A 19271-nucleotide genomic window follows, 5' to 3' on the forward strand; every position below is an offset into this window, starting at 1 on the left:
AGGTATCCATAGTAAGGCCTTGTCACAAGAATTACTATTGTTTAATATAAAATCCCTAGCACCAACTGATTCAAAAGTTATAGCCAAGGTTTAAGTTTTTCAAAAGCCTAAATCCAATTCCATCAAAGTTAAAAGGTCAATTTGTTGGTTTCTAAAAGAGGATCTTATCTCAAGGAATATTTTATGTAAAATATGTAACCCCTAGTACTAACTGATCAAAAGGTATGTCCTTGGTTGAAGTTTTTTTAAGCAGGTCAAAATCTAAGGTAGTCGCCCGCGTGGCGAAGTTGATCCTTACGTCGCGGGTTCGAACCCCAGCGTGGGACGTGGAGACCGGTCCTTCGGATGAGACCGTATAAACCGAGGTCCCGTGTCGCAGTAGATGTTGGCACGAAAAAGATCCCCCACTGCTCAATGACTGGCAAGTGCATTTTGGCGTCTCCATATGAGTGAAACATTCTCGAGGGGGACGTTATACAACCAACAAACAAACAAAATCTGAGGTCAAAAAGACAAGTCTTGTCCCGTTGAATATAGTCCTAAGTATGAAGGAATAGTAATGAAAGTCCTAGCGTCAACAGTTTAAAAGTTATGGCCAAGGTTGAACTTAGATTCCTTCCGCAATCTAGAACATTTTTCATCCAGAACTATAGGACCAATTGTGTACCGTGCATATTGCTCGTAGACTGCATAAATGGAGTAAGTCTTCAATATTATTTAAAGTTTTCATGAGTATCTATAAAACATTCCCCATCTGTTGAACGATCATTTCAGTCGATAGATTTCTGATGAGTCTCTGTTCCAGAAAGCAGAACAGGATAGAACAGTGCTAATGGTGTTTTATCTTCGTAGTTTCATTAACTTGAAGTAAAAAATGGCTCTCAAATTCCCAAGTTGATTTTCTAATGAAGTTTTCCCAAAAGTCTCTGAGTTACTTCGCTCTTTTAGCAGGTTCTGAACAATTTCCTACAACAATAAGAGAGCAACAATTACAATGTCTCCTTTCAAAAGAAAGGTACGTCAGGCGCGTAGCCAGGCGTACGTTTGTACGCAAAAACGTCCACACCATTTTAGGGAAAAAAGGAGAGAGGGAGAGGCAGGCGAAATTTTTATGCTCTTAAATCATTTTGCAATAAATAAATACTTTTAAAAATAAAAGAAATGTTTAGAAACAATGTAATAAACCATAAATAATATCTGAAAATTAACAGAATCAGTTTTCGGGGAAAATATGATAGCAGACATCTCCATTTCTGAAATCATTAGATTTTCCTTGAATCTGGTTTACGTATTGCTGATTTTTTGCATTACATTCTTATATACATGTACCACTCCAACCGATTAATTCATCATAGTATTTTGTCTCTTCAGAAGTCAAAAATTGTTTTAAGTGGGCTCTTATTATTACATAAACAACGATACAATATATTGGGCATACCGGTGTCCTTTCTCATTTTAGTGTTTGTCCATATTTTGTACAAAAACAAAACAGACCTCAAAAACATGGGTGCATAACAAACTTAAAAGTGTATGAAAAATGCGATCAGGAGGGTCGAATATGCTCATCGAAATTCAATAGCTGTCGGGGGCATCGCCCTCTGGATCTACACCAGGGCTTAACCACGGACCCATTGGGGACATTAGCCCCCCAAACCCCTCCCTACTTGATCTTGCGTCCACATCAAAAGTGGCCTGGCTACGGCACTGTACGTGTCCTCATTTCCCCCTCTGATGTTAGACCTAATATATAATTATTACGTGGCGTTACCCTACATTTTTAGTCTTACTACTGAACCATGAAAAAACTCTTAAGAAAACGATTTTTATATATCGATTAGCACATGAAAATGGTGGATGTAGTCGTTTAAATGCATACTGTGTACATTCTGAATGTATATCATTGAAAATTTATATTAATCAATAGACATAAAAGTCACAATTCACCATGTATTTCTATAGTCAATATAAAAAGAATATTTAAATGCCAGAAATTGGTTTAAAGTCCAGTTTTCCTCCCAATTCAATGTCGAAATTTGTGTGTGAACAAAGACTGAAACCAAGTCTGAGAGCTTGGACTGGGAAAATGATTAAGTTATGGTTCAAGTTATAAGTTATAAATGTAAACTGTATTTCTCAGGATCTATAAATTATTGACGATTAAAGATGGTACCTACCCGAAATGCTTACTTGGTTACGGATTCAGTTCATATTTGTTTTGCTTCTGCCAGGTCTGGTAAAAGGTAAGTAGAAAAAATTAACCATGATGATAGCTTATTTGAAAGTTTTGCTATTTGAAACTTGCCAAGATATGATAAGCATTTCTTTTATAAGCCTATAGATATTGGGACTTCTATCCTGGGAGCGTATGGATTGTCTTTTATCCTGACAGTTCGCCTTTTGTTTTATTGTTAGGTGATGACGTCACATGTTTCACTTACAACTACGATGAATATCTACAATGCTATTGGAACTCTACTGAAGACGAGAGATTATCCAACGTCACCGTTACTTGGTATAGTGTTAATTTATATACAATCAATTAAAAGAAAATAACCATGCATGACGTGGTTCAGTGAAAACTTAACATTTATGAATAAAAAAGGATCTTTTTTACACACCAAAAAACACATGTTCATGTACATTACAGAGCTATAATATCTACCGGTTTTGCCTCAATAAAACAACAAAGTAAATATATTCTGAGGTAAAGCTATGAAGATTAAAATGGAGTGATATATGGTGTGTAAAATTGAAATTCGCTTGAACAAGTGGGCACTTTATTTTAAAATATTTGTGAAAAATTAACATTTTTAGTGATTTATAATGCCATAAAATATTCAATAACAATGTTTATATATTCAAATCAATGTTGGGGTGTCTTAAAAGAAATGCACGATCTGATTTCAGTTGAATGATACTTGAGTCAATTTATATCAGAAGAATTCATCGTGCCATATATACTTGCTCTATTTCATTCAGAGATTCTCAGCAAACGTTTCATTTGACACTGTCATGTATGTTACTTATGCCAACGCTTTCTAACCGGTACTACATTGTAAATTTTTTTTTGTAAATCTACTTTTTTTTCTTTTGTTTCTTTGTTACTACATGTATGTTTGTCTATTTATTTTCATACCTATATATTGTGTGTTCATCTTGACCTTGTAGGGAGAGGGCTAAAATAGGCTTTGCCTGCTGTCCAATCCCATTCACTTATGTGAATAAAATTTTGTATAAATAAAAAAAAAAAAGATTCTCATGGTTAAAAAGTAACTATATACTGCATTAAAAAAATGGGAAGGGTAAAAGTTTACCATTTAACACATTTAATTAAACAATACGCATAGTAACTTTTTGGCCCATTCTTCCATGACTGATTTGAATTTAATTACTAGTACCTTGCTACCCTTAGGTCCAAAATCATTGAAATGCAAAAAAATCGTACTCTATGTTTTGGATCTCTTTGATAAATTATGCATATCAAATACCTTTACCTTTTATATTACTCACCATTATTTAAAATTCGAGTAAACACATAAGACACATTTATTGCACATCTAAATACTGAGCAAAAATATTTAAAAACCCTTTTCACCCAAATTAATGGCAACCCAACTAGCTTTAAAAAACACAATGTGTTATTTTTGCGTTATATAAAGAACAAATTTCTTTACTTTCTATAACTGTTAAGAATATCCGTACCTGAGATGGCAACTTGTAAAATAAATGTTTTTTATATTATCATATATACTTTAGCCGTATGTTTCCTTTTTTGGGGGTACCAACTATTTTGCTCATCCGATCTGTATTATTATCAATTATTATATAATAAGATAGGCTAATTAAGATAATAAACAGTGATCGATCTCAATAAAATCTAAAAACAATACAAATCCAGAAACAGGGTAAAATAAGAGCCCCTAGAAATTCCTGGGTTTGCCTCGGAGGAGAAAGCATCCTCTGTTGAACATTAGCGCCCGCCATGAGCAGTATGTTTTGATTATGTTGACGGAGCGTTCAGTTTAAAAACAAATGTCGATAAAACATCAGGCAATATACGACCCAACGTCTTTTACGATATATTTGCTGACATGTGACAACGTCATCCCTGAAGTTGACGAAATCTGACTTCAGTTTGACCGTGGCTGATGAAATCTCAGTGACATCAACATACCGGTAACTGTCAGTAACTTGCCTCGTTTTTAAAATCGTCGTACTGCGAGCATGCTCTTGTGTGTCAATTTAGTTGTGTATACCAAGTGCAGGTGATTTTGGAATATTAAAACAAAAATGTTGAAGTCATCACGTTTGTCATACATTTTAGTTTTTAGTTGGCCCTTATCGTGGAAAGTCATTAAAACATCCAAATATGAAATAGTCGTGGTGAACTCTGCTGTGTTTTCTATTTCAAGTTCACTTCTTTCTAAGAACAGTACCTTCTACTGACTAACAGGGGAGATGTCAGTTTTGCTAGAGAGCTCAATATCAAGAAATAAATGTGTTTATCTTCTTGATTGTAAGGTGGAAAAGTAGATTTTGAATAATGTATTTGCAACATAGCTGCAGGCTAGCTAAAATCTAAAGCATAAACTTTTTTCATAATAATAATATCAATGACTGGCACATTTTAAAGTCAAGAATTAGACAGAATATTCATTATATTGACATTGCATGTCTCATAAACAAAAAGATTTTGTTTTTCCAGTAAAACCAATTTAGTATTCATCTCAATATTGGGGACCCATGTCCAAAGACTTTAAGGCTGCACGAGGGAAATCTACACGACTCTCTAGTAAACATTTGAATACAGCCCCAGAGTGACCTGGAATTTTACTCATGCTTATAATATGTAAGATACACGTAAATCCGTTTCAGAGTCGAAGAAAAATATATTTCAAGAATTAATTAACCTGAAGACATATGTACTTTTTTTTAAAATTGCAAACTCGGGCTTTGAATGACTTGAATTTTTCACAACTCACAAAGATGCAGAGTTATATTTTCAGTGTATTTATAGAAGCACAACCTAGTCTGGAATGACGCTTTTCCAATTCAGGCTTCCTAATACCGATAAGTCCTAAAATATATTAGGTTAGGAGAAAAGCGTCATCAATAATGCTATTTGTGTGGTATTTTCGTGTTTAATTAAAGTGTTTGTATTGTATGCATTATGATTAAATTAAGCATCATAGTGTAAATGCTGAAGATCTGTTATGTTAATAGCTGACTATTTGTTTCATGTTATGTGTGGATAGCTTCTCTTTTGTATGCTCGCATCATTGTGTTTTGATCTATTTAGAATGATTCATGAATATCGAATCCCAATAGATGCATAGAATGATAAGTTCGGGAGTTACCAGAGCAAGATTTTTTCCCTTGTTACCCAAGTGAGTTCAAATTATCTAAATTACAATATCATGTCAAAAGCAGTTAAACATCGCAGAGCACCAGGGCACAAATTACTATATAACAAAATATTTGCATTTTAATTTAACAAACAAATTAAAATAATAACCCCTATTCCTAACGCTTCCAAGGGGAAAACTAAATTGTTTGATAGTTTGTCCTTTAGATGTTTAAGGAAATTGTAAAGATTTAATCTATCACCATGGACCTTAGTGCAGTTCCCTGGGATTAAATTTTTAACATTTTGTATTTCTTATATTTTGTTGGCACACACAATTTATCCAACATTTATGCTGGGACATCAAAGGGTGCAGTTCTCCAAAATTATCTTCAGATTTTTAAGCCTTTTGACCTTCCAATAAGCGTGGCTGTTTGAGTAGCCCTACATACACTGAAACAGTCGCCTCAAACAAAAATACATTACAGGATACAGTACAAATGTTCCACGATCACTTTATCTTTACTCCTGAGAAACATATTAACTACTTTGAGAGAGAATTAAACCCCAGATGTACTGTGCTACAATATATTCCAAAAGAGGTGTAATCATAAACCTTTAAAGAACTTTAAGAAATATAAAATCACCAAAAAACCTAAAAACACTAAAAGCACCAAACTTCCTTACGCATTATGCAACCAATCCTCTCACTATGTTAAAGACCAGACTTTTTGAGATTTTAGACAAGTTCTTCCTCAATAAAAATTCAACTGAAATTTTCTTATCTTGTACGTGATCAGTCACTTTTAAAAAGTTACTACATGTGTTATAAAATCATTTTGATTCTTCACACTAATTGATATTGAAAAGATTTTGGAGTTCTCATGTTTAAAATTAGTCTTTGAAGGCAAGTCTTCCCAACGATTAGAAGGAATTACTATATATGTACACTAATTGTACCGTGTTAGCCAACCTGCTTTTACTTTTTATGAAACAGAATCTATTCACTAATTTCCAAATGAGAAGGAAGAAAATCGCTGTGGCATTCAATTTGACATTTAGATATATTAACAAAGTTTTTTTTTCAATTATCGATAATTATTTTTATACATTTTTGAAAGATCCCTTGCTAGGATGGTTTACTAAGATGTCCAAGACCCTCTAACAACAGTTATTAAACTATGTGTTAAACGTAACAACTTAAAGCCTTTTCAGCATCAACTTTCCCCTATTTTTACTATACGTACTCGTAAGATTCCAACATCACTTGAACATGGTGTTTTGTCTCCCAACTGATTTGCTACGCAAGAGGATGTTCTGCGTACGATCAATTTTTCTACTGACAGACTGCTGACAAATAAGTTTTTGCTTGGGGCTTTTAACAATCTTCTTAACGCCAGCATCTAGCTAATTCATTAATGGTCGACATGATGATATTGTTTTCAGATACAACCGTCTCTGGGCGTATTTTGACCGATAAGTTTCATACCACTTTTTACACTCATTTTAACTATGGATTGATCTACTTGATCATTATCAATATTAAAGTGTTCACAGCGCGTGTGACCAGTCTTATGGGGATGTTCACTCCTCCTCTGCATCTCATCCAACCTCTGGTGTTTTGTTTTACCCTGCTCATGATTTATATTGTTTACAAGATTTATCCTTTTATACTTATTATATAGAATGATTTTCTGCTTCTTAAAAACATTTATATGACTTTGAAGAAAATATTGATATTTATATACAGGAGATATATATTTGGTCATTTTGTGTCCAGTTGGTTTGATTGTCCTATCCTGACACAGAATGGTTGTAAATGGGATATGATGCATGACGATTTGGATCCGCATTGCGTCATTAATGTTTGCGTCAGCTTGTTCAACACCTGCCAAGAAGTTCATTGTCAGGAAACAGGCAAGTTTTTCTCTGTTTCCTTTGGACTTGAAATTTACAATGGCTCTGACTTTTGTTTAATGTATCTCCAAAGAAATTTTCCGTATAGTCTTCATGTACATGTTTAAAACTTCCTAATTTAAGATCTATTTTAATGTAAAAATAAAATAAGCTCTAGCTATGTTATTTTTTTTTTCACTGGTATTTTTTCCACTTTTATCGGCTCTTTTGATTTCAGCGGTACCAATAAAAAAAATGTGCCGACCAAAAGCTGAAAAACAAAATTCAATTTACTGTGTATTTATATTCCTTGGAACATTCTATAATTTTTCGTCTTTTGAGGTTTTTATCCCCGGTGGACATATTGAATGATGCTCACATTTTATGTGTAATTTGCTTCAACGGTTTATGGGTAATTATGACATACGGAATTGTATCTGATGAGGAAAAAGTCCCCCATGGCAAAAATTAAATGAAAAGAAACATGTTCTAGAATCCAGGCAGTGATTCTCATAAATACACTGTGACTCGGGGGACTTTATTGCTCAGCCGATTGATAGGAAGACTTTCAATGTGTCAACAACCTTTCTGATTTTTCTGTTTTTTCTTGAGGAGTGACGAGGTTCACATAGAAAATATTAATTCTTCTCACGTCACAAGATTGACACGCAATTAGACTGCAATCCCCCACTGATTGTTTGTTTTACAGATATACCTGGGTCTTGTTGCTTCTATTCTTGTGGTTTTTGAATGTATGCTGGTTACTCCATGTAAAAGACATGATTCTTATCCAGAAATTTTCAGTACAGTTAATTGCAATTCAGTTTATGCCTTCCTCTTAAGTAAGTTCAAAAGCTGAAGTTTAAAAAAAAATAAACGGCTTAATAAATTATTATTCTTTAAATGTCTTTTCTATCGCGAAAAGAAATGTATTGGGATATACACGATTTAAAATTGAAATAATCTATTATTTGCAGGAAATGAGACTTAAGTATTATGGAATGATTATTTGTTCTGCCTATCAAAAGTAAACACTATGAAATTTCTGTCGTTTTCAAGTACATAACTATTTTCAAGGTGAAAGATCATGTATCGGTCACAATCTCAGAAGCTCTAATAACGTTATTTCAATAAACACAAATAATGAAGTTTCATTACGCAACAAATAATATATTAATAGAAATGTAATATTCCCCAAGGTTATTTTCCCCATGCTGACTATTAAGAAATCGAGTCCAACCCACGCGATTTGTTTATGAAAATTTAAATTTTTTTTTTAGCATTGAGTTTAATATTAAATTTGGTTTTTCTCTATGTGCGCGTGTGTCAGTTCATTTGACAAACAATTTCATAGTCGAGTACCATGCAAATACCTTAATTACATTTGAAGAAGTAGTCACAAGGAAACGACACTTCATCGAACATGAAATCCGTTGTTGCCTGGGTTATTATACCCCCCGCTTGAAAAGCGGGAGGGTATATAGTAATCGTTAATTCCGTCCGTCTGTACGTCTGTCCGTCCGTCCGTCTGTCCGTCCGTCCTTCCGTCTGTCCGTCCGTCCGTCTGTTACGCTTTGGGGTACCCATCTCTTATCCGCAACTCCTCTCATACCACTCAATGAAATTTAATGCAACTTTCACAGAATCTTTATTACATACTCCCATTGTGCACCTCCTATTTTACTTTTTGATCCGACACATATTTTGGGTTTCCCGGCCACAGGAAAACATGGACTTTTTCACCAGTTATAACCATATGGGAGGCGGGGGGTATCATTTAGTGAGCTCATCGCTCACAGTACCTCTAGTTTCGTTTAGACTATGTAATAAAAGTTCTCTCTATAAACACTGAAAGACAAACTAGGGTAGCGATTATTTTCTATTTCACACACTTATAGGTGATAATTACAGACTGTGGAACACTAATATCATCAGCATTTAACCCACTTGCGGTATTTTCTTGCTTACCGAGTACCTATAACCAGTGTCCGATATTCTCAAAATCATACATTTGTTTAATCATATTCTAAAATACATGTAATACTAGTACAGTATGTTGCGCTCATTTCACAAAATCACCACAAATGAATAAATGATTCTATGCAATAACACAAATTTCCCTTTTTCCCCAGTCAAACCTTCCCCAGTGGATGACGTTACTGTCACCAATGTGACGGCCTCCTGTGCTGAGCTTCATTGGTCTCATGGTCAGGAATACCTCAGGATGTTTTACCCACATCTATACCACGTTGTATTTACACCTCTCTCTGGTGTCAATCAACAGGTATAAAAAAAAAACATAATAAAATATAAATATATAAACCCTTGAAACTTTAATACTCGTTTATGATTAATTAATATTAAAAATCAAACCAAAGAATATAAAAAAATTCCTCTTAGCTGGTTTGAACAATGAATGCTTATTTTTAAAAAATCAAACTTTCCTTTAAAATGAGTCACAGATGCATGGAGGAAAAATCCATAATGTGTTGAAATTTGTTGAAGGAAAGATCTTGGACAATCAACAATACAAAACTGGATGCTTGTGGATTGGATCCTTACACAAAATACCTCATAAAGATAGCAGCTTTACCCCTGGAAGGGGGGATGTGGAGTGATAGTCGGTCTGTCAAAGTGACCACAGAAAAAACAGGCAAATATAACTCAACTTTAGACTAGACATGGGGTACCCTTAATAGTGGTAGAATGTAGACTTCGTGTACGAAATGCATTTGCGTCCAAGAAATGATTTATGCATCAAATTCCATTGCTCCTTGGTTTTCTGTTTCATGCATGCTAGTTAATAACTCGCAAAATGAAAAATAACAGAAACCCTATTCTTTTCGATGATAATATTCTGTGATGGCCTTATTAATTTTTAAAACCAATTCAAACCTCTCTTCAATTCTTATTAAACATTGGCGATCAGATAATTGGATAAACTAATGAATTCGTTTACATTCCAGATTTTCTTTTATTCTTCAGTACCTGGTCTTCCACCTATTGTTACACCCAATTCTTTCTCAGTTTTTCCACGTGGACATGACAAATATAGAGATATAATGATTTTTTGGCAGGTACACAAGTTTTCCACATCTGTTGAATGTCCACAAAATTAAAGGATTAACTTTCTTTGATGTAAGAATATTTCTTTTTTATATCAGACAATTACGCTCAGCTTATGTTTTCGATAACTTGTAGGATATACAAAAACAAAGGATTTATGGATCTCATTTAAAATACCTCGTTTCAATTTGCCCTTTTGAGGAGTCTCAGAACTGCACCATGGAGACAGAACGCAGCTATGTCCGATTTAAAGCTCCTGCGCAACAGGAAGTTACTGCAAGAATCTGGCCACAAAATGAAATCGGAATGTCACGAGATTTTGCTGTAATTAGGATTCCAACAGAAGATGAATGTAAATATTTAATTTTATTGAAATCCAACACCTATAATCCCACACTTTTAAAGCTAACATAGAGAGGGCCGGGTGTACTTTACCAAGGCACCATTTAACAAAAAAACTTTCTTACCTATACTGAAACAAGTACATGAGAAAATTTTTGAAGATATATTTGATATTCCCTATTACTTCAATGAATAAGCTTTTTAATAATACATATGGAGATAACGAACAGTATTCAGGATCAAAAGTCCATAAAACAATACAAAATAGGAGCAGAGCAAAGATGGGACCTCCAAAACATCAGATGTGGGATCAGGTGCATTGGAGGGGTGAGCATCCCCTGTCGACCGGTCACATCCGCCATGTGCTCCTTGTCATGATCGGGAAATAACGGAAAAATCCGTCGTCAATTCAGTGTATAAATAATGGACTAACAATTAGTATGAAAAACGCCAGTCAGCATTTGACTCAGTGATAAATTGTATTTGCTGACAAGGTCATTCATTAGAACTTATGAAATGGTTACTTTATACTAGCCTGCTGAAATTCCTGTTTCATCAACTTGTTTGTCAATAATTTACCTCGTTGTAGAAATTGTTCATACGTAGAGCATGCTCTTGCGTATCTAACCAACTGAGATATGTAAACTCCATGTGCAGGTGATGAGGGTATATTGCTTCATAAGGATGTTTACATTTACATCTGAACGATGAAGCAACACGAACAAAAAATTCAAAGTTAATTAAAGCTTTTTCTTTCCCTAAACTAGTATTGCCACCTCCTGAAGTGGTGGTCAGCACCAATGAAACATCTACTATACTGTACTGGAAAGCTACTCACTCTCATAAAGATAACAGATTCACGGTCTACTGGTGTCATGATGACTATAAGGTAAAGGCATCCCATGGTTCAAAATCTTGAAGTAATTATACAAGTACTTTGTTTCAATTCAAGTTTTTCGTTTTCTAGAATCTACACTTTCTCCAAGGTATTCAAAATACTACATTTACGAGAAACCACGACCGATATAGTTATTTTAATTATGGTGTGTCAGTAGTCCATAATAAAACGACGAGTGGAATCAAATGGGCAACTTGTTTCATCCGAAACAACAGTAAGTGAAAGCCCTAATTAAACTGATCTAAACAATGAAGTCAAAAAATTTCAAACCCTTGTATAGTATTGATTGAAGTCATAAATAAGGGACACAGTCTTTCAATGATGCTGCAAAAACTTGATGTCAAAGTAGTAACCAAACTTAACTTTACAGTATTTATTGGAATGCTTGTTTGGACTATCTAAGTTTGCTCAGGATATTTATAGAAATCGAATTATGTTACTAATATTTTAAATCTTTGTACTCTTCATATATAACAGAATTTTCAAGGCCGCCAGAAGTAAGCTTGGTACTACTGAAACATACTCATATTAACATAGTCTGGAGGATGCCACACTGTAACATGTACTTACTGTCGGAATTAGTTGACAAGTTTGTCTTGACTATTTGCAACGATCCCAACTGCACAAGTAAGGAACATGACGCCTATTATCAATATAACTTTGTACATTATCTAAGTACCATAATTTGTAATCTTCAAACTGCAAAAAATACAGATATTGTAAAAATGTATTGGGATTATTGTTCCTACGAAGAACGGGTTCTTAAACAATACTTTCATTTTAGGTATGAAAATGGTCAAGGTGGCATCGGATGTAACATCATATATGTATACTATAAATCAGGAAAACAATTTTTGTGCTAAAGTTGAAGTGATATTCGGAGGAAATTCCCAAACAAGCGACATCGAATGTTTAAGACTGGAAAATACATTTCATTTTTGTGAGAGTTTCTTCAATTTTTTCTTTGGTCATATTTAAAATACATTTCATTTCTTATTATTTCTATTATATTATTTCTATTATACTCTTATATTGACCTGAGTCAATGACCACATGTATTTATTATTGCAGACTTAGCAGCAATCCCCGTTGTTATTGTTGTTGTTCTGTGTCTTTTAATTCTAGCTGCCTTACTTGGAAAAACCATCAAGTAAGTGGCTACTTAACTGTATTATTTTCATTATAAAATTGTTATGTTCTAGTCTTATTTTTGTAATTTAAGTATAATTCATTATTTTACAATATTAACAGAAGCTGGAATTCCAACATCGAAATTGAAGTCCCAGAGATTGGTTGCGATCAGGTAATGCTGAATTTTAATATTGATGTGATTTTTATGTTTTTTTTAATACGTCCGTCCCATTCGAGAATTTTTCACTTATAAAGAGATACACCATATACCGGTGAAGGGCTGGTTTAATTTTCCAGAAATATTTTCTCGTCTTTAGTCACTTGACACCCTTCCCCCATTTACAAACTGGATATTGACAGGCTTGTGTTTTTACATTCTTCCTTCCTTCGTCCATCTTTCCATGACCTCTGCCTTTGGTATGTAAAGTATCTCAATTCCAACACAAGGGGCAATCTGATATTTCTGACAAGTTCCACCTGTCAGATTTGTTGTGTTAATAACACATCATAAACTGATCTCAAAAGGAGTTGTAGTTGAGAAGTTGATAATATGGTTACCTTTACAGTTCTTAAATTTACCATATGTTAGGTAGCGTTGTCCAAATATCCACCCAGAATCCATCATATAACAATGCATTCTGGATCTCCATTAAACTCTCTTTTCTCGTCTTGATGTTTTTTTTCTCTGCTTTTATTTCTCCTTTATTACCAGATTTTGTTTCTCCTGACTATCACCATTTGTCCAGCAGCAGCTTTTCAATGTTCCATGACTCTAACTTTCTTACAAATTTCTGCTTTGGGGCAGATTCTTTTTGTCCAGTTATTACTTCTACGCCTGCTGCTCTTACTTTTCCATCTGTAGAATCTTCCAAATCATTACTAAGTCGTACTTTGTCTCTTTTGAAATGTTCAGTTAATAATGTGAAGGAAAGTGGAGCTTACCTTGTATTGTGTGTTTCTACTTGATGTTTTTCACTTTCTTCCTTTGTCCTTTGCACAGGACCGCCTTTGGCGCAGTGGAGGTCGTCCTAGAGTTGCGCAGTAAGGAGTTGATCATTACGTCGCGGCCTCCCACTGTTGGACGAAGATAGACCGGAGAGGTCCCAGTAGGTGCCGCAGTAGGTGTTGATAGGTAAAAGTTCCCTCACTGCTCGAAGGCCCTGAGTACCGAGTATAGGACAAAATTTGCATCTCTCCACCAGCAAGTGGTGGTGTCTCCATATCAGTGAAACATTCTCGAAAGAGACGATCAATCAATCAATCGTCGCACTGAGTGTTGCTTTTGAAAAATTATAGATTGTCAACAAACATTGCTTTCTCTTTTCTATCTCATTCTAGCTGTCCTTTCAAGATTATGTCTCCTATATAAAATTAACATTATCTCATTAATTTTTTTCTTAAATTAACATTATCTAATTAATTTTTTCTCGTTCTTCTCTTCTTGCATAAACTGCTTTACAACAATTTTAATCTCTTTCTTTCTTTTTGTCCCTTTCGTGTACCTAACTTCAACGCTTTCTTCTTCAATCATGTACTTGAATATGATAAACCCGTATGTCCTTCATATCAGGGTTATGTCTTCCAATGGATTCGATACGCACGAGCAAATTATATGACGAAGCAAGCTATTGAAAAACAAGTTGATGACACAAGAATATCAACATACTCGTTAAAAGTCTTCAGTTCGCAAGTTTTCTGTATGGTCAATAAAATTACCTTGTCAGATAATACAATCTTTCATTAAGTCGAATGCTCACTGACGACTTTCATACTTATTGTTAGCCCATTATTTATACTGATTTTTTCCACGTTTTTTTTCCGTTTTCCCAATCATGACAAAACAAATGTGACCGGTCGATATGGCATGCTTACTCCTCCTTGGCATCTGATACTACCTCTGATGTTTTAGAGGTCCGTGCTTTTTCTGCTCCCGATTTGTACTGTTTCAATGGGCATTTAGGCTTAATTACGATTCGTTATCTCCATATTTCACTGTCGACGTTGAAAACAGCTTTCTGTGCATGGCTCTATTTCGTGAAGTGTAATGCTTTAATAATGTTTTTCATCAAAGATTTGTTTCTAATCATCTGTTGTTGGCCTTGTATAATTTTCTTACTAGCCGCGGAAGGCTCTGCAGCTGAACTTTTGACCTCAATTATTCAGATGCTCTCAACACTTTGGTACTCTTCCTGTTTGTGGTCCTCCAATTTCTCTCTGTGTTATCTGTGTGTTCCCTCGCTGCTTTTCAGATCCACACACGAGTTTTATTTATGTTTTTTAAAAACTCTTTAGGCCTTTTTTGCACATCTTCCCACAAAAAGGTGTGTGTTTCTGCCGTTGTTCCATTCAGTTGTTGCTCTAGCCGAGTTTTTAACGCTCTGGTTTGCTCAGTAGATCTTTCATCCCACTTTTGGAAGGCCCTGGAGTATAACTTGCGAGTCTGTGTTATAAATTGGTCTTGTTTTCATTCAAAAAAATTGTGTGTTGAGGTGCCATTTCTTCAGCCTTTTTTTTCAGTCTTCTCCATCTATCTCTCCGGACATCTCCAATTTATTCTTGGATGTCAGTCTTTCACTGCAGTCACTAGTAAGTACAATTCACAGGTTATATATTTATATATCTTACTGCTTATGCCACAGATGTCCTCAGCCATTCCGATTTTCACCTGTATATTACCTTTGTAAATGGAGTCCCAAATCACTGCATATTAAACGCCATGTGTATCTTGCATCTGCCTCTTTTCCTCTAAGCCCTCTATATCGCATTGACTATTTATGCAAGTTGCTACTATTCAAAAATGGTCACTCAAAGCAGAAAACAAATTAAAATCCATACTGTGCAGGGAAGCAACGGCATCCAACCCACGCAGGAAAGCTTCACTTCTGCAATTTCTGTCTCAGTACCTGCTGTCATTAAATCTTCATATTTGTCCTCTTGCTTTAATTTGCTCTGATACAACTCCTGCTATGGAACTGTAATTTCTTCTGCCTAAGTATTATTAAAATCCCTGGCGACCAGGGAACCATTTGGGGCTAAGGTCTGTTTTTATTTAATATTAGGAAACTTCTAGTTTCTTGTATATATAGTATTAAAATTGTAATTTTACTCAAGTTGTGCATTAAATATAAGCTAATTCGGGATAAATTTACTTTTGGAACAACTTAAGTAAAAGTGTCATTACACTGCAAAGAGAATACTGCGGACAGAACAAAATTGAATGGCCCATAGTCAATGGATTGTATACTATACATGTACATATAAACCGTTGTTTGTACAAACATGTATAACGTTATAGGGATACATAAAACATTTGATATATGAAGACAGAAATGTCTTATATTTCAATGTACTTATCGAACGACTTGTTCTTTGTATTGTCATTTGAATATCTAAGAATCTGAGAGCAACTGTCTTTTTCATGTTTTCATATAGCAGTAGTTCAAAATACAGGTCATAATTGTTATTATGGTAAATATTTAATGACTTTGTTTACAGAAACTCCTGAATGGCGCTCCCCCCATCTCCGACAGCAAAGACGTGATGCTAGATCAGACCCAGGCAGACAGTGTAAATGTGATTAAAGAAGTGTCAGAGGATAGCGAAACAGAACAAACTGTGACTTCAGACGCAGAGATGGTAAACGACTACTGTGATAACTACACCATTATAAAGGACATTGACTCATACATATTGAAAGAACATCATAGCTGAGAGAGAGAGAGAGAGAGAGAGAGAGAGAGAGAGAGAGAGAGAGAGAGAGAGAGTGAAACAATTCATGTTCAGTTGACTAAGGAATTCACTTTTATTTGAAATGTATTTCCGTATGACCTGACATAAATACTCGTTAATATACATACTTGTTTGATGTCAGTGCTCTCTGATAATATATTTGATGCCCGTGCCGATGTTGAATTAATGTCGTAAAAAGGTTATTCCTGCATGGAAAACAATTTTTAGCTAAAATGACGTTTATAAAGACAATTTCATTAAATTTATTTCTCAGTTGGTATAAATGGTTTTGTATTGTTTTTTTTTTATTGAAAGAGCATAACAATATGCTATTATTGTCAGTTGAAGGCAAAACCTAAATGTACGCATTTGATCAATTGCTTTCTTTCCCATTTGTATGCATTCGAGTACTACTATTAGCTACATGTAATTTACAATTAATTGAAAAGCGTTGCAAAAACACAATTCTGTTTATCAGTTTTTGATGTTGGTTATCGCTGTTGCCATGGGTACTTGAAATATAATTTTCTGTAAAATAATTTTAAAACGCAACTCCTCCTACAGTTCTAGTCTGATTTCAATATAATTTGACGAACAAATAAACTACCTGTACATAAAATATATAACTACATGTATATGCATCGTTTCTGTATATTTTGATAAACGGTGTTGCCATGTTTATCAAAAACATAGTTTTCTGTAAAATACGTTCAAAACTCTACATCTCCTACAGTGTTTTATGGCAAGACCTTTTGCTATATATTCAGAAAAATAAAATTAATCTTAAAATTACAGAGACATATCTTTCATTTTAGAGATATATCTCTCAAAAATAGAGATATCTCCCAAATTAAAGAGATATCTCTAATTTTAAAGAGATATCTCTATGAGAAAGGATATCTCTTAAACATAGAGAGATATTTCTTATACTAAGAGAGATATCTCTATCACTAAGTGAGATATATCTCTTTCCCAGAGAGGTATCTTTTCCATTTCAACAGATATATCTTTCTCCTTGAGAAATATCTCTTTCGTGAAAAAAGATGTCTCTGAACATTAAAGAGATACCTCTTTCACTTAGAGAGATATCTTTTTCAATTTGGGAGATATCTTTCCAAGTTAAAGAGATATCTCTCTTTATCTTAAGATATCTCTCAAAGTGAAAAAGATATATTTTAGAAGTGTCGGAAAGAGATATCTCTCTTTGACCAAAAGAGAGCCATAGAAAGATATCTCTGTCAGCAAAAGAGATATATCTTTTTGCAAGAGAGATATCTCTTTTACTTAGAAAGATATCTTTATAAGCTCGAGAGATATCTCTTTGAGCGAGAGAGATATCTTTAAAAGTTAGAGAGATGTCTCTTCAACAAGGTTAAACGAGATGTCTCTCTTAGTTAGGGAGATATCTCTTTAGATTTTCAAGAAGAAATGTTTTTTCTAAGCTAACGAGATATCTCTTTAATGAAAGAGATATCTCTTTTCCAGTGATCCTTAAAATAAAATAATTTATTCACCTTTAACAAATGAAAGCGAACAAGGAAGTAAAGTCTCTGTAATAATTTTCAGAAAAAGACTGAGCATGTCATACCTGGAATAATATGTGTTGTTGTTCGTCCATCGGTGGCTAAGATGACCACTGTCTCATCTCCGGGGGGTGGGGGATTGACCTGGACGGTGAGTGCAGACTGCGGAGGTGACTGGTCAGGCCGATCCTCGCACGGAATAGTCTCGGACAGTGAGGGCAGGGGATGGTTGCAGCTGCCGGGTCCTTGGCGCTGTCTTTCCTGGCCTCTCTGCGTTGTTCTGCTGTCGACATCCTGTTGACTTCACAGCTTTTGGCGCCCTCGTGGAGTGCGGCTCTCCACCTACACCTGTCTTATGCTGCAACTTCCCATGAGTCAGGGCTGACACTTGAAGGAGGCTTTAGGCTGTTCTTAAATCGCTTTTTGGGGCACCACGGGCACGTTTTCCTTCCAGTAGTTCACCGAAGAGTAGTTTCTTGGGGAGTCCATGCTCTTGCATACGGACTATGTGTCCTGCCCAGCGGAGTTGTGACTGCATGAGCATGGCGTAGATGCTGGGCAAGTCAGCTCGGGTGAGGACTTCTGTGTCGGGTATCTTTTCTTGCCAGTTGATACTGAAAAGCTTTCGGAGGCTGGTCGTGAGGAAGTGGTTCAGCTTTTTGGCGTACCACTGGTAGACAGTCCACGCTTCACAGCCATACAGTATATGTAGTTTGACGAGAACCACTGTACGGTAGACCTTAATCTTTGTCTCTGCTGTGATGCCTCTTCTGTCCCACACGTTCTTTACAGTCTACCGAAAGCAACGCTCGCCTTGGCCAGTCTAGCGTTCACGTCGTCATCGAAAACGTTGCTGGAGAGAGTGCTACCGAGGTATGTGAACTTGTCCGCTACATTTAGTCGTTGGTTATTGATGGTGATGTTGGGCTCAACATACGGTTTGCCTGGTGCTCTGCAGGTGCATGACTTCGGTCTTCTTTGTGCTGATAGGAAGGTCAAAGTGGTCGTAAGCATCAGAGAACTTGTCAATGCTGTGCTGCATATTTACCTTGGAGGTAGCGTTGAGGACAGAGTAATCAGCAAACAGGAGGTCGTTGATGGTGTCCGATTGATCTTTAGACTTGAGTCATCAAAGCGCTATTTGATGCCGGTTCCGGTTTCCGTGCCATCGAAGGCATCAGTCAGCATGGCGGAGAACATCAAGCTGAAGAGCTTCCCTGCTTCACTCCATTTGAGACAGAGAATGGCTCTGAAGATTCGTCGCCATCTTGGACTCTCGTCTGCATCTCGTCGTGCAGCTGTCGAACAATGGTGATGAATTTTGTTGGGCATCCGTACTTTA

General features: G+C 35.4%; 1 protein-coding gene across 1 annotated transcript; it reads left to right on the top strand.

Moving 5' to 3' along the window:
* Positions 1–1861: 1861 nt before the first annotated feature.
* Positions 1862–16414, top strand: LOC134255193 (uncharacterized). The gene is made up of 14 exons (XM_062737696.1): positions 1862–2240; positions 2413–2512; positions 7095–7261; positions 9373–9524; positions 9746–9893; positions 10226–10317; positions 10442–10658; positions 11416–11537; positions 11616–11760; positions 12024–12173; positions 12331–12486; positions 12618–12696; positions 12798–12849; positions 16173–16414. The coding sequence occupies exons 1-14, from the start codon at positions 2180–2182 to the stop codon at positions 16386–16388; spliced, it is 1857 nt and encodes a 618-aa protein (XP_062593680.1). The 5' UTR covers positions 1862–2179; the 3' UTR covers positions 16389–16414.
* Positions 16415–19271: the final 2857 nt, after the last annotated feature.

The sequence above is a fragment of the Saccostrea cucullata genome, unplaced genomic scaffold (assembly GCF_032062105.1).
Source record: "Saccostrea cucullata isolate Sc308-1 unplaced genomic scaffold, CSIRO_AGI_Scuc_v1 ctg127, whole genome shotgun sequence".
In the NCBI taxonomy this organism is placed as follows: domain Eukaryota; kingdom Metazoa; phylum Mollusca; class Bivalvia; order Ostreida; family Ostreidae; genus Saccostrea; species Saccostrea cuccullata.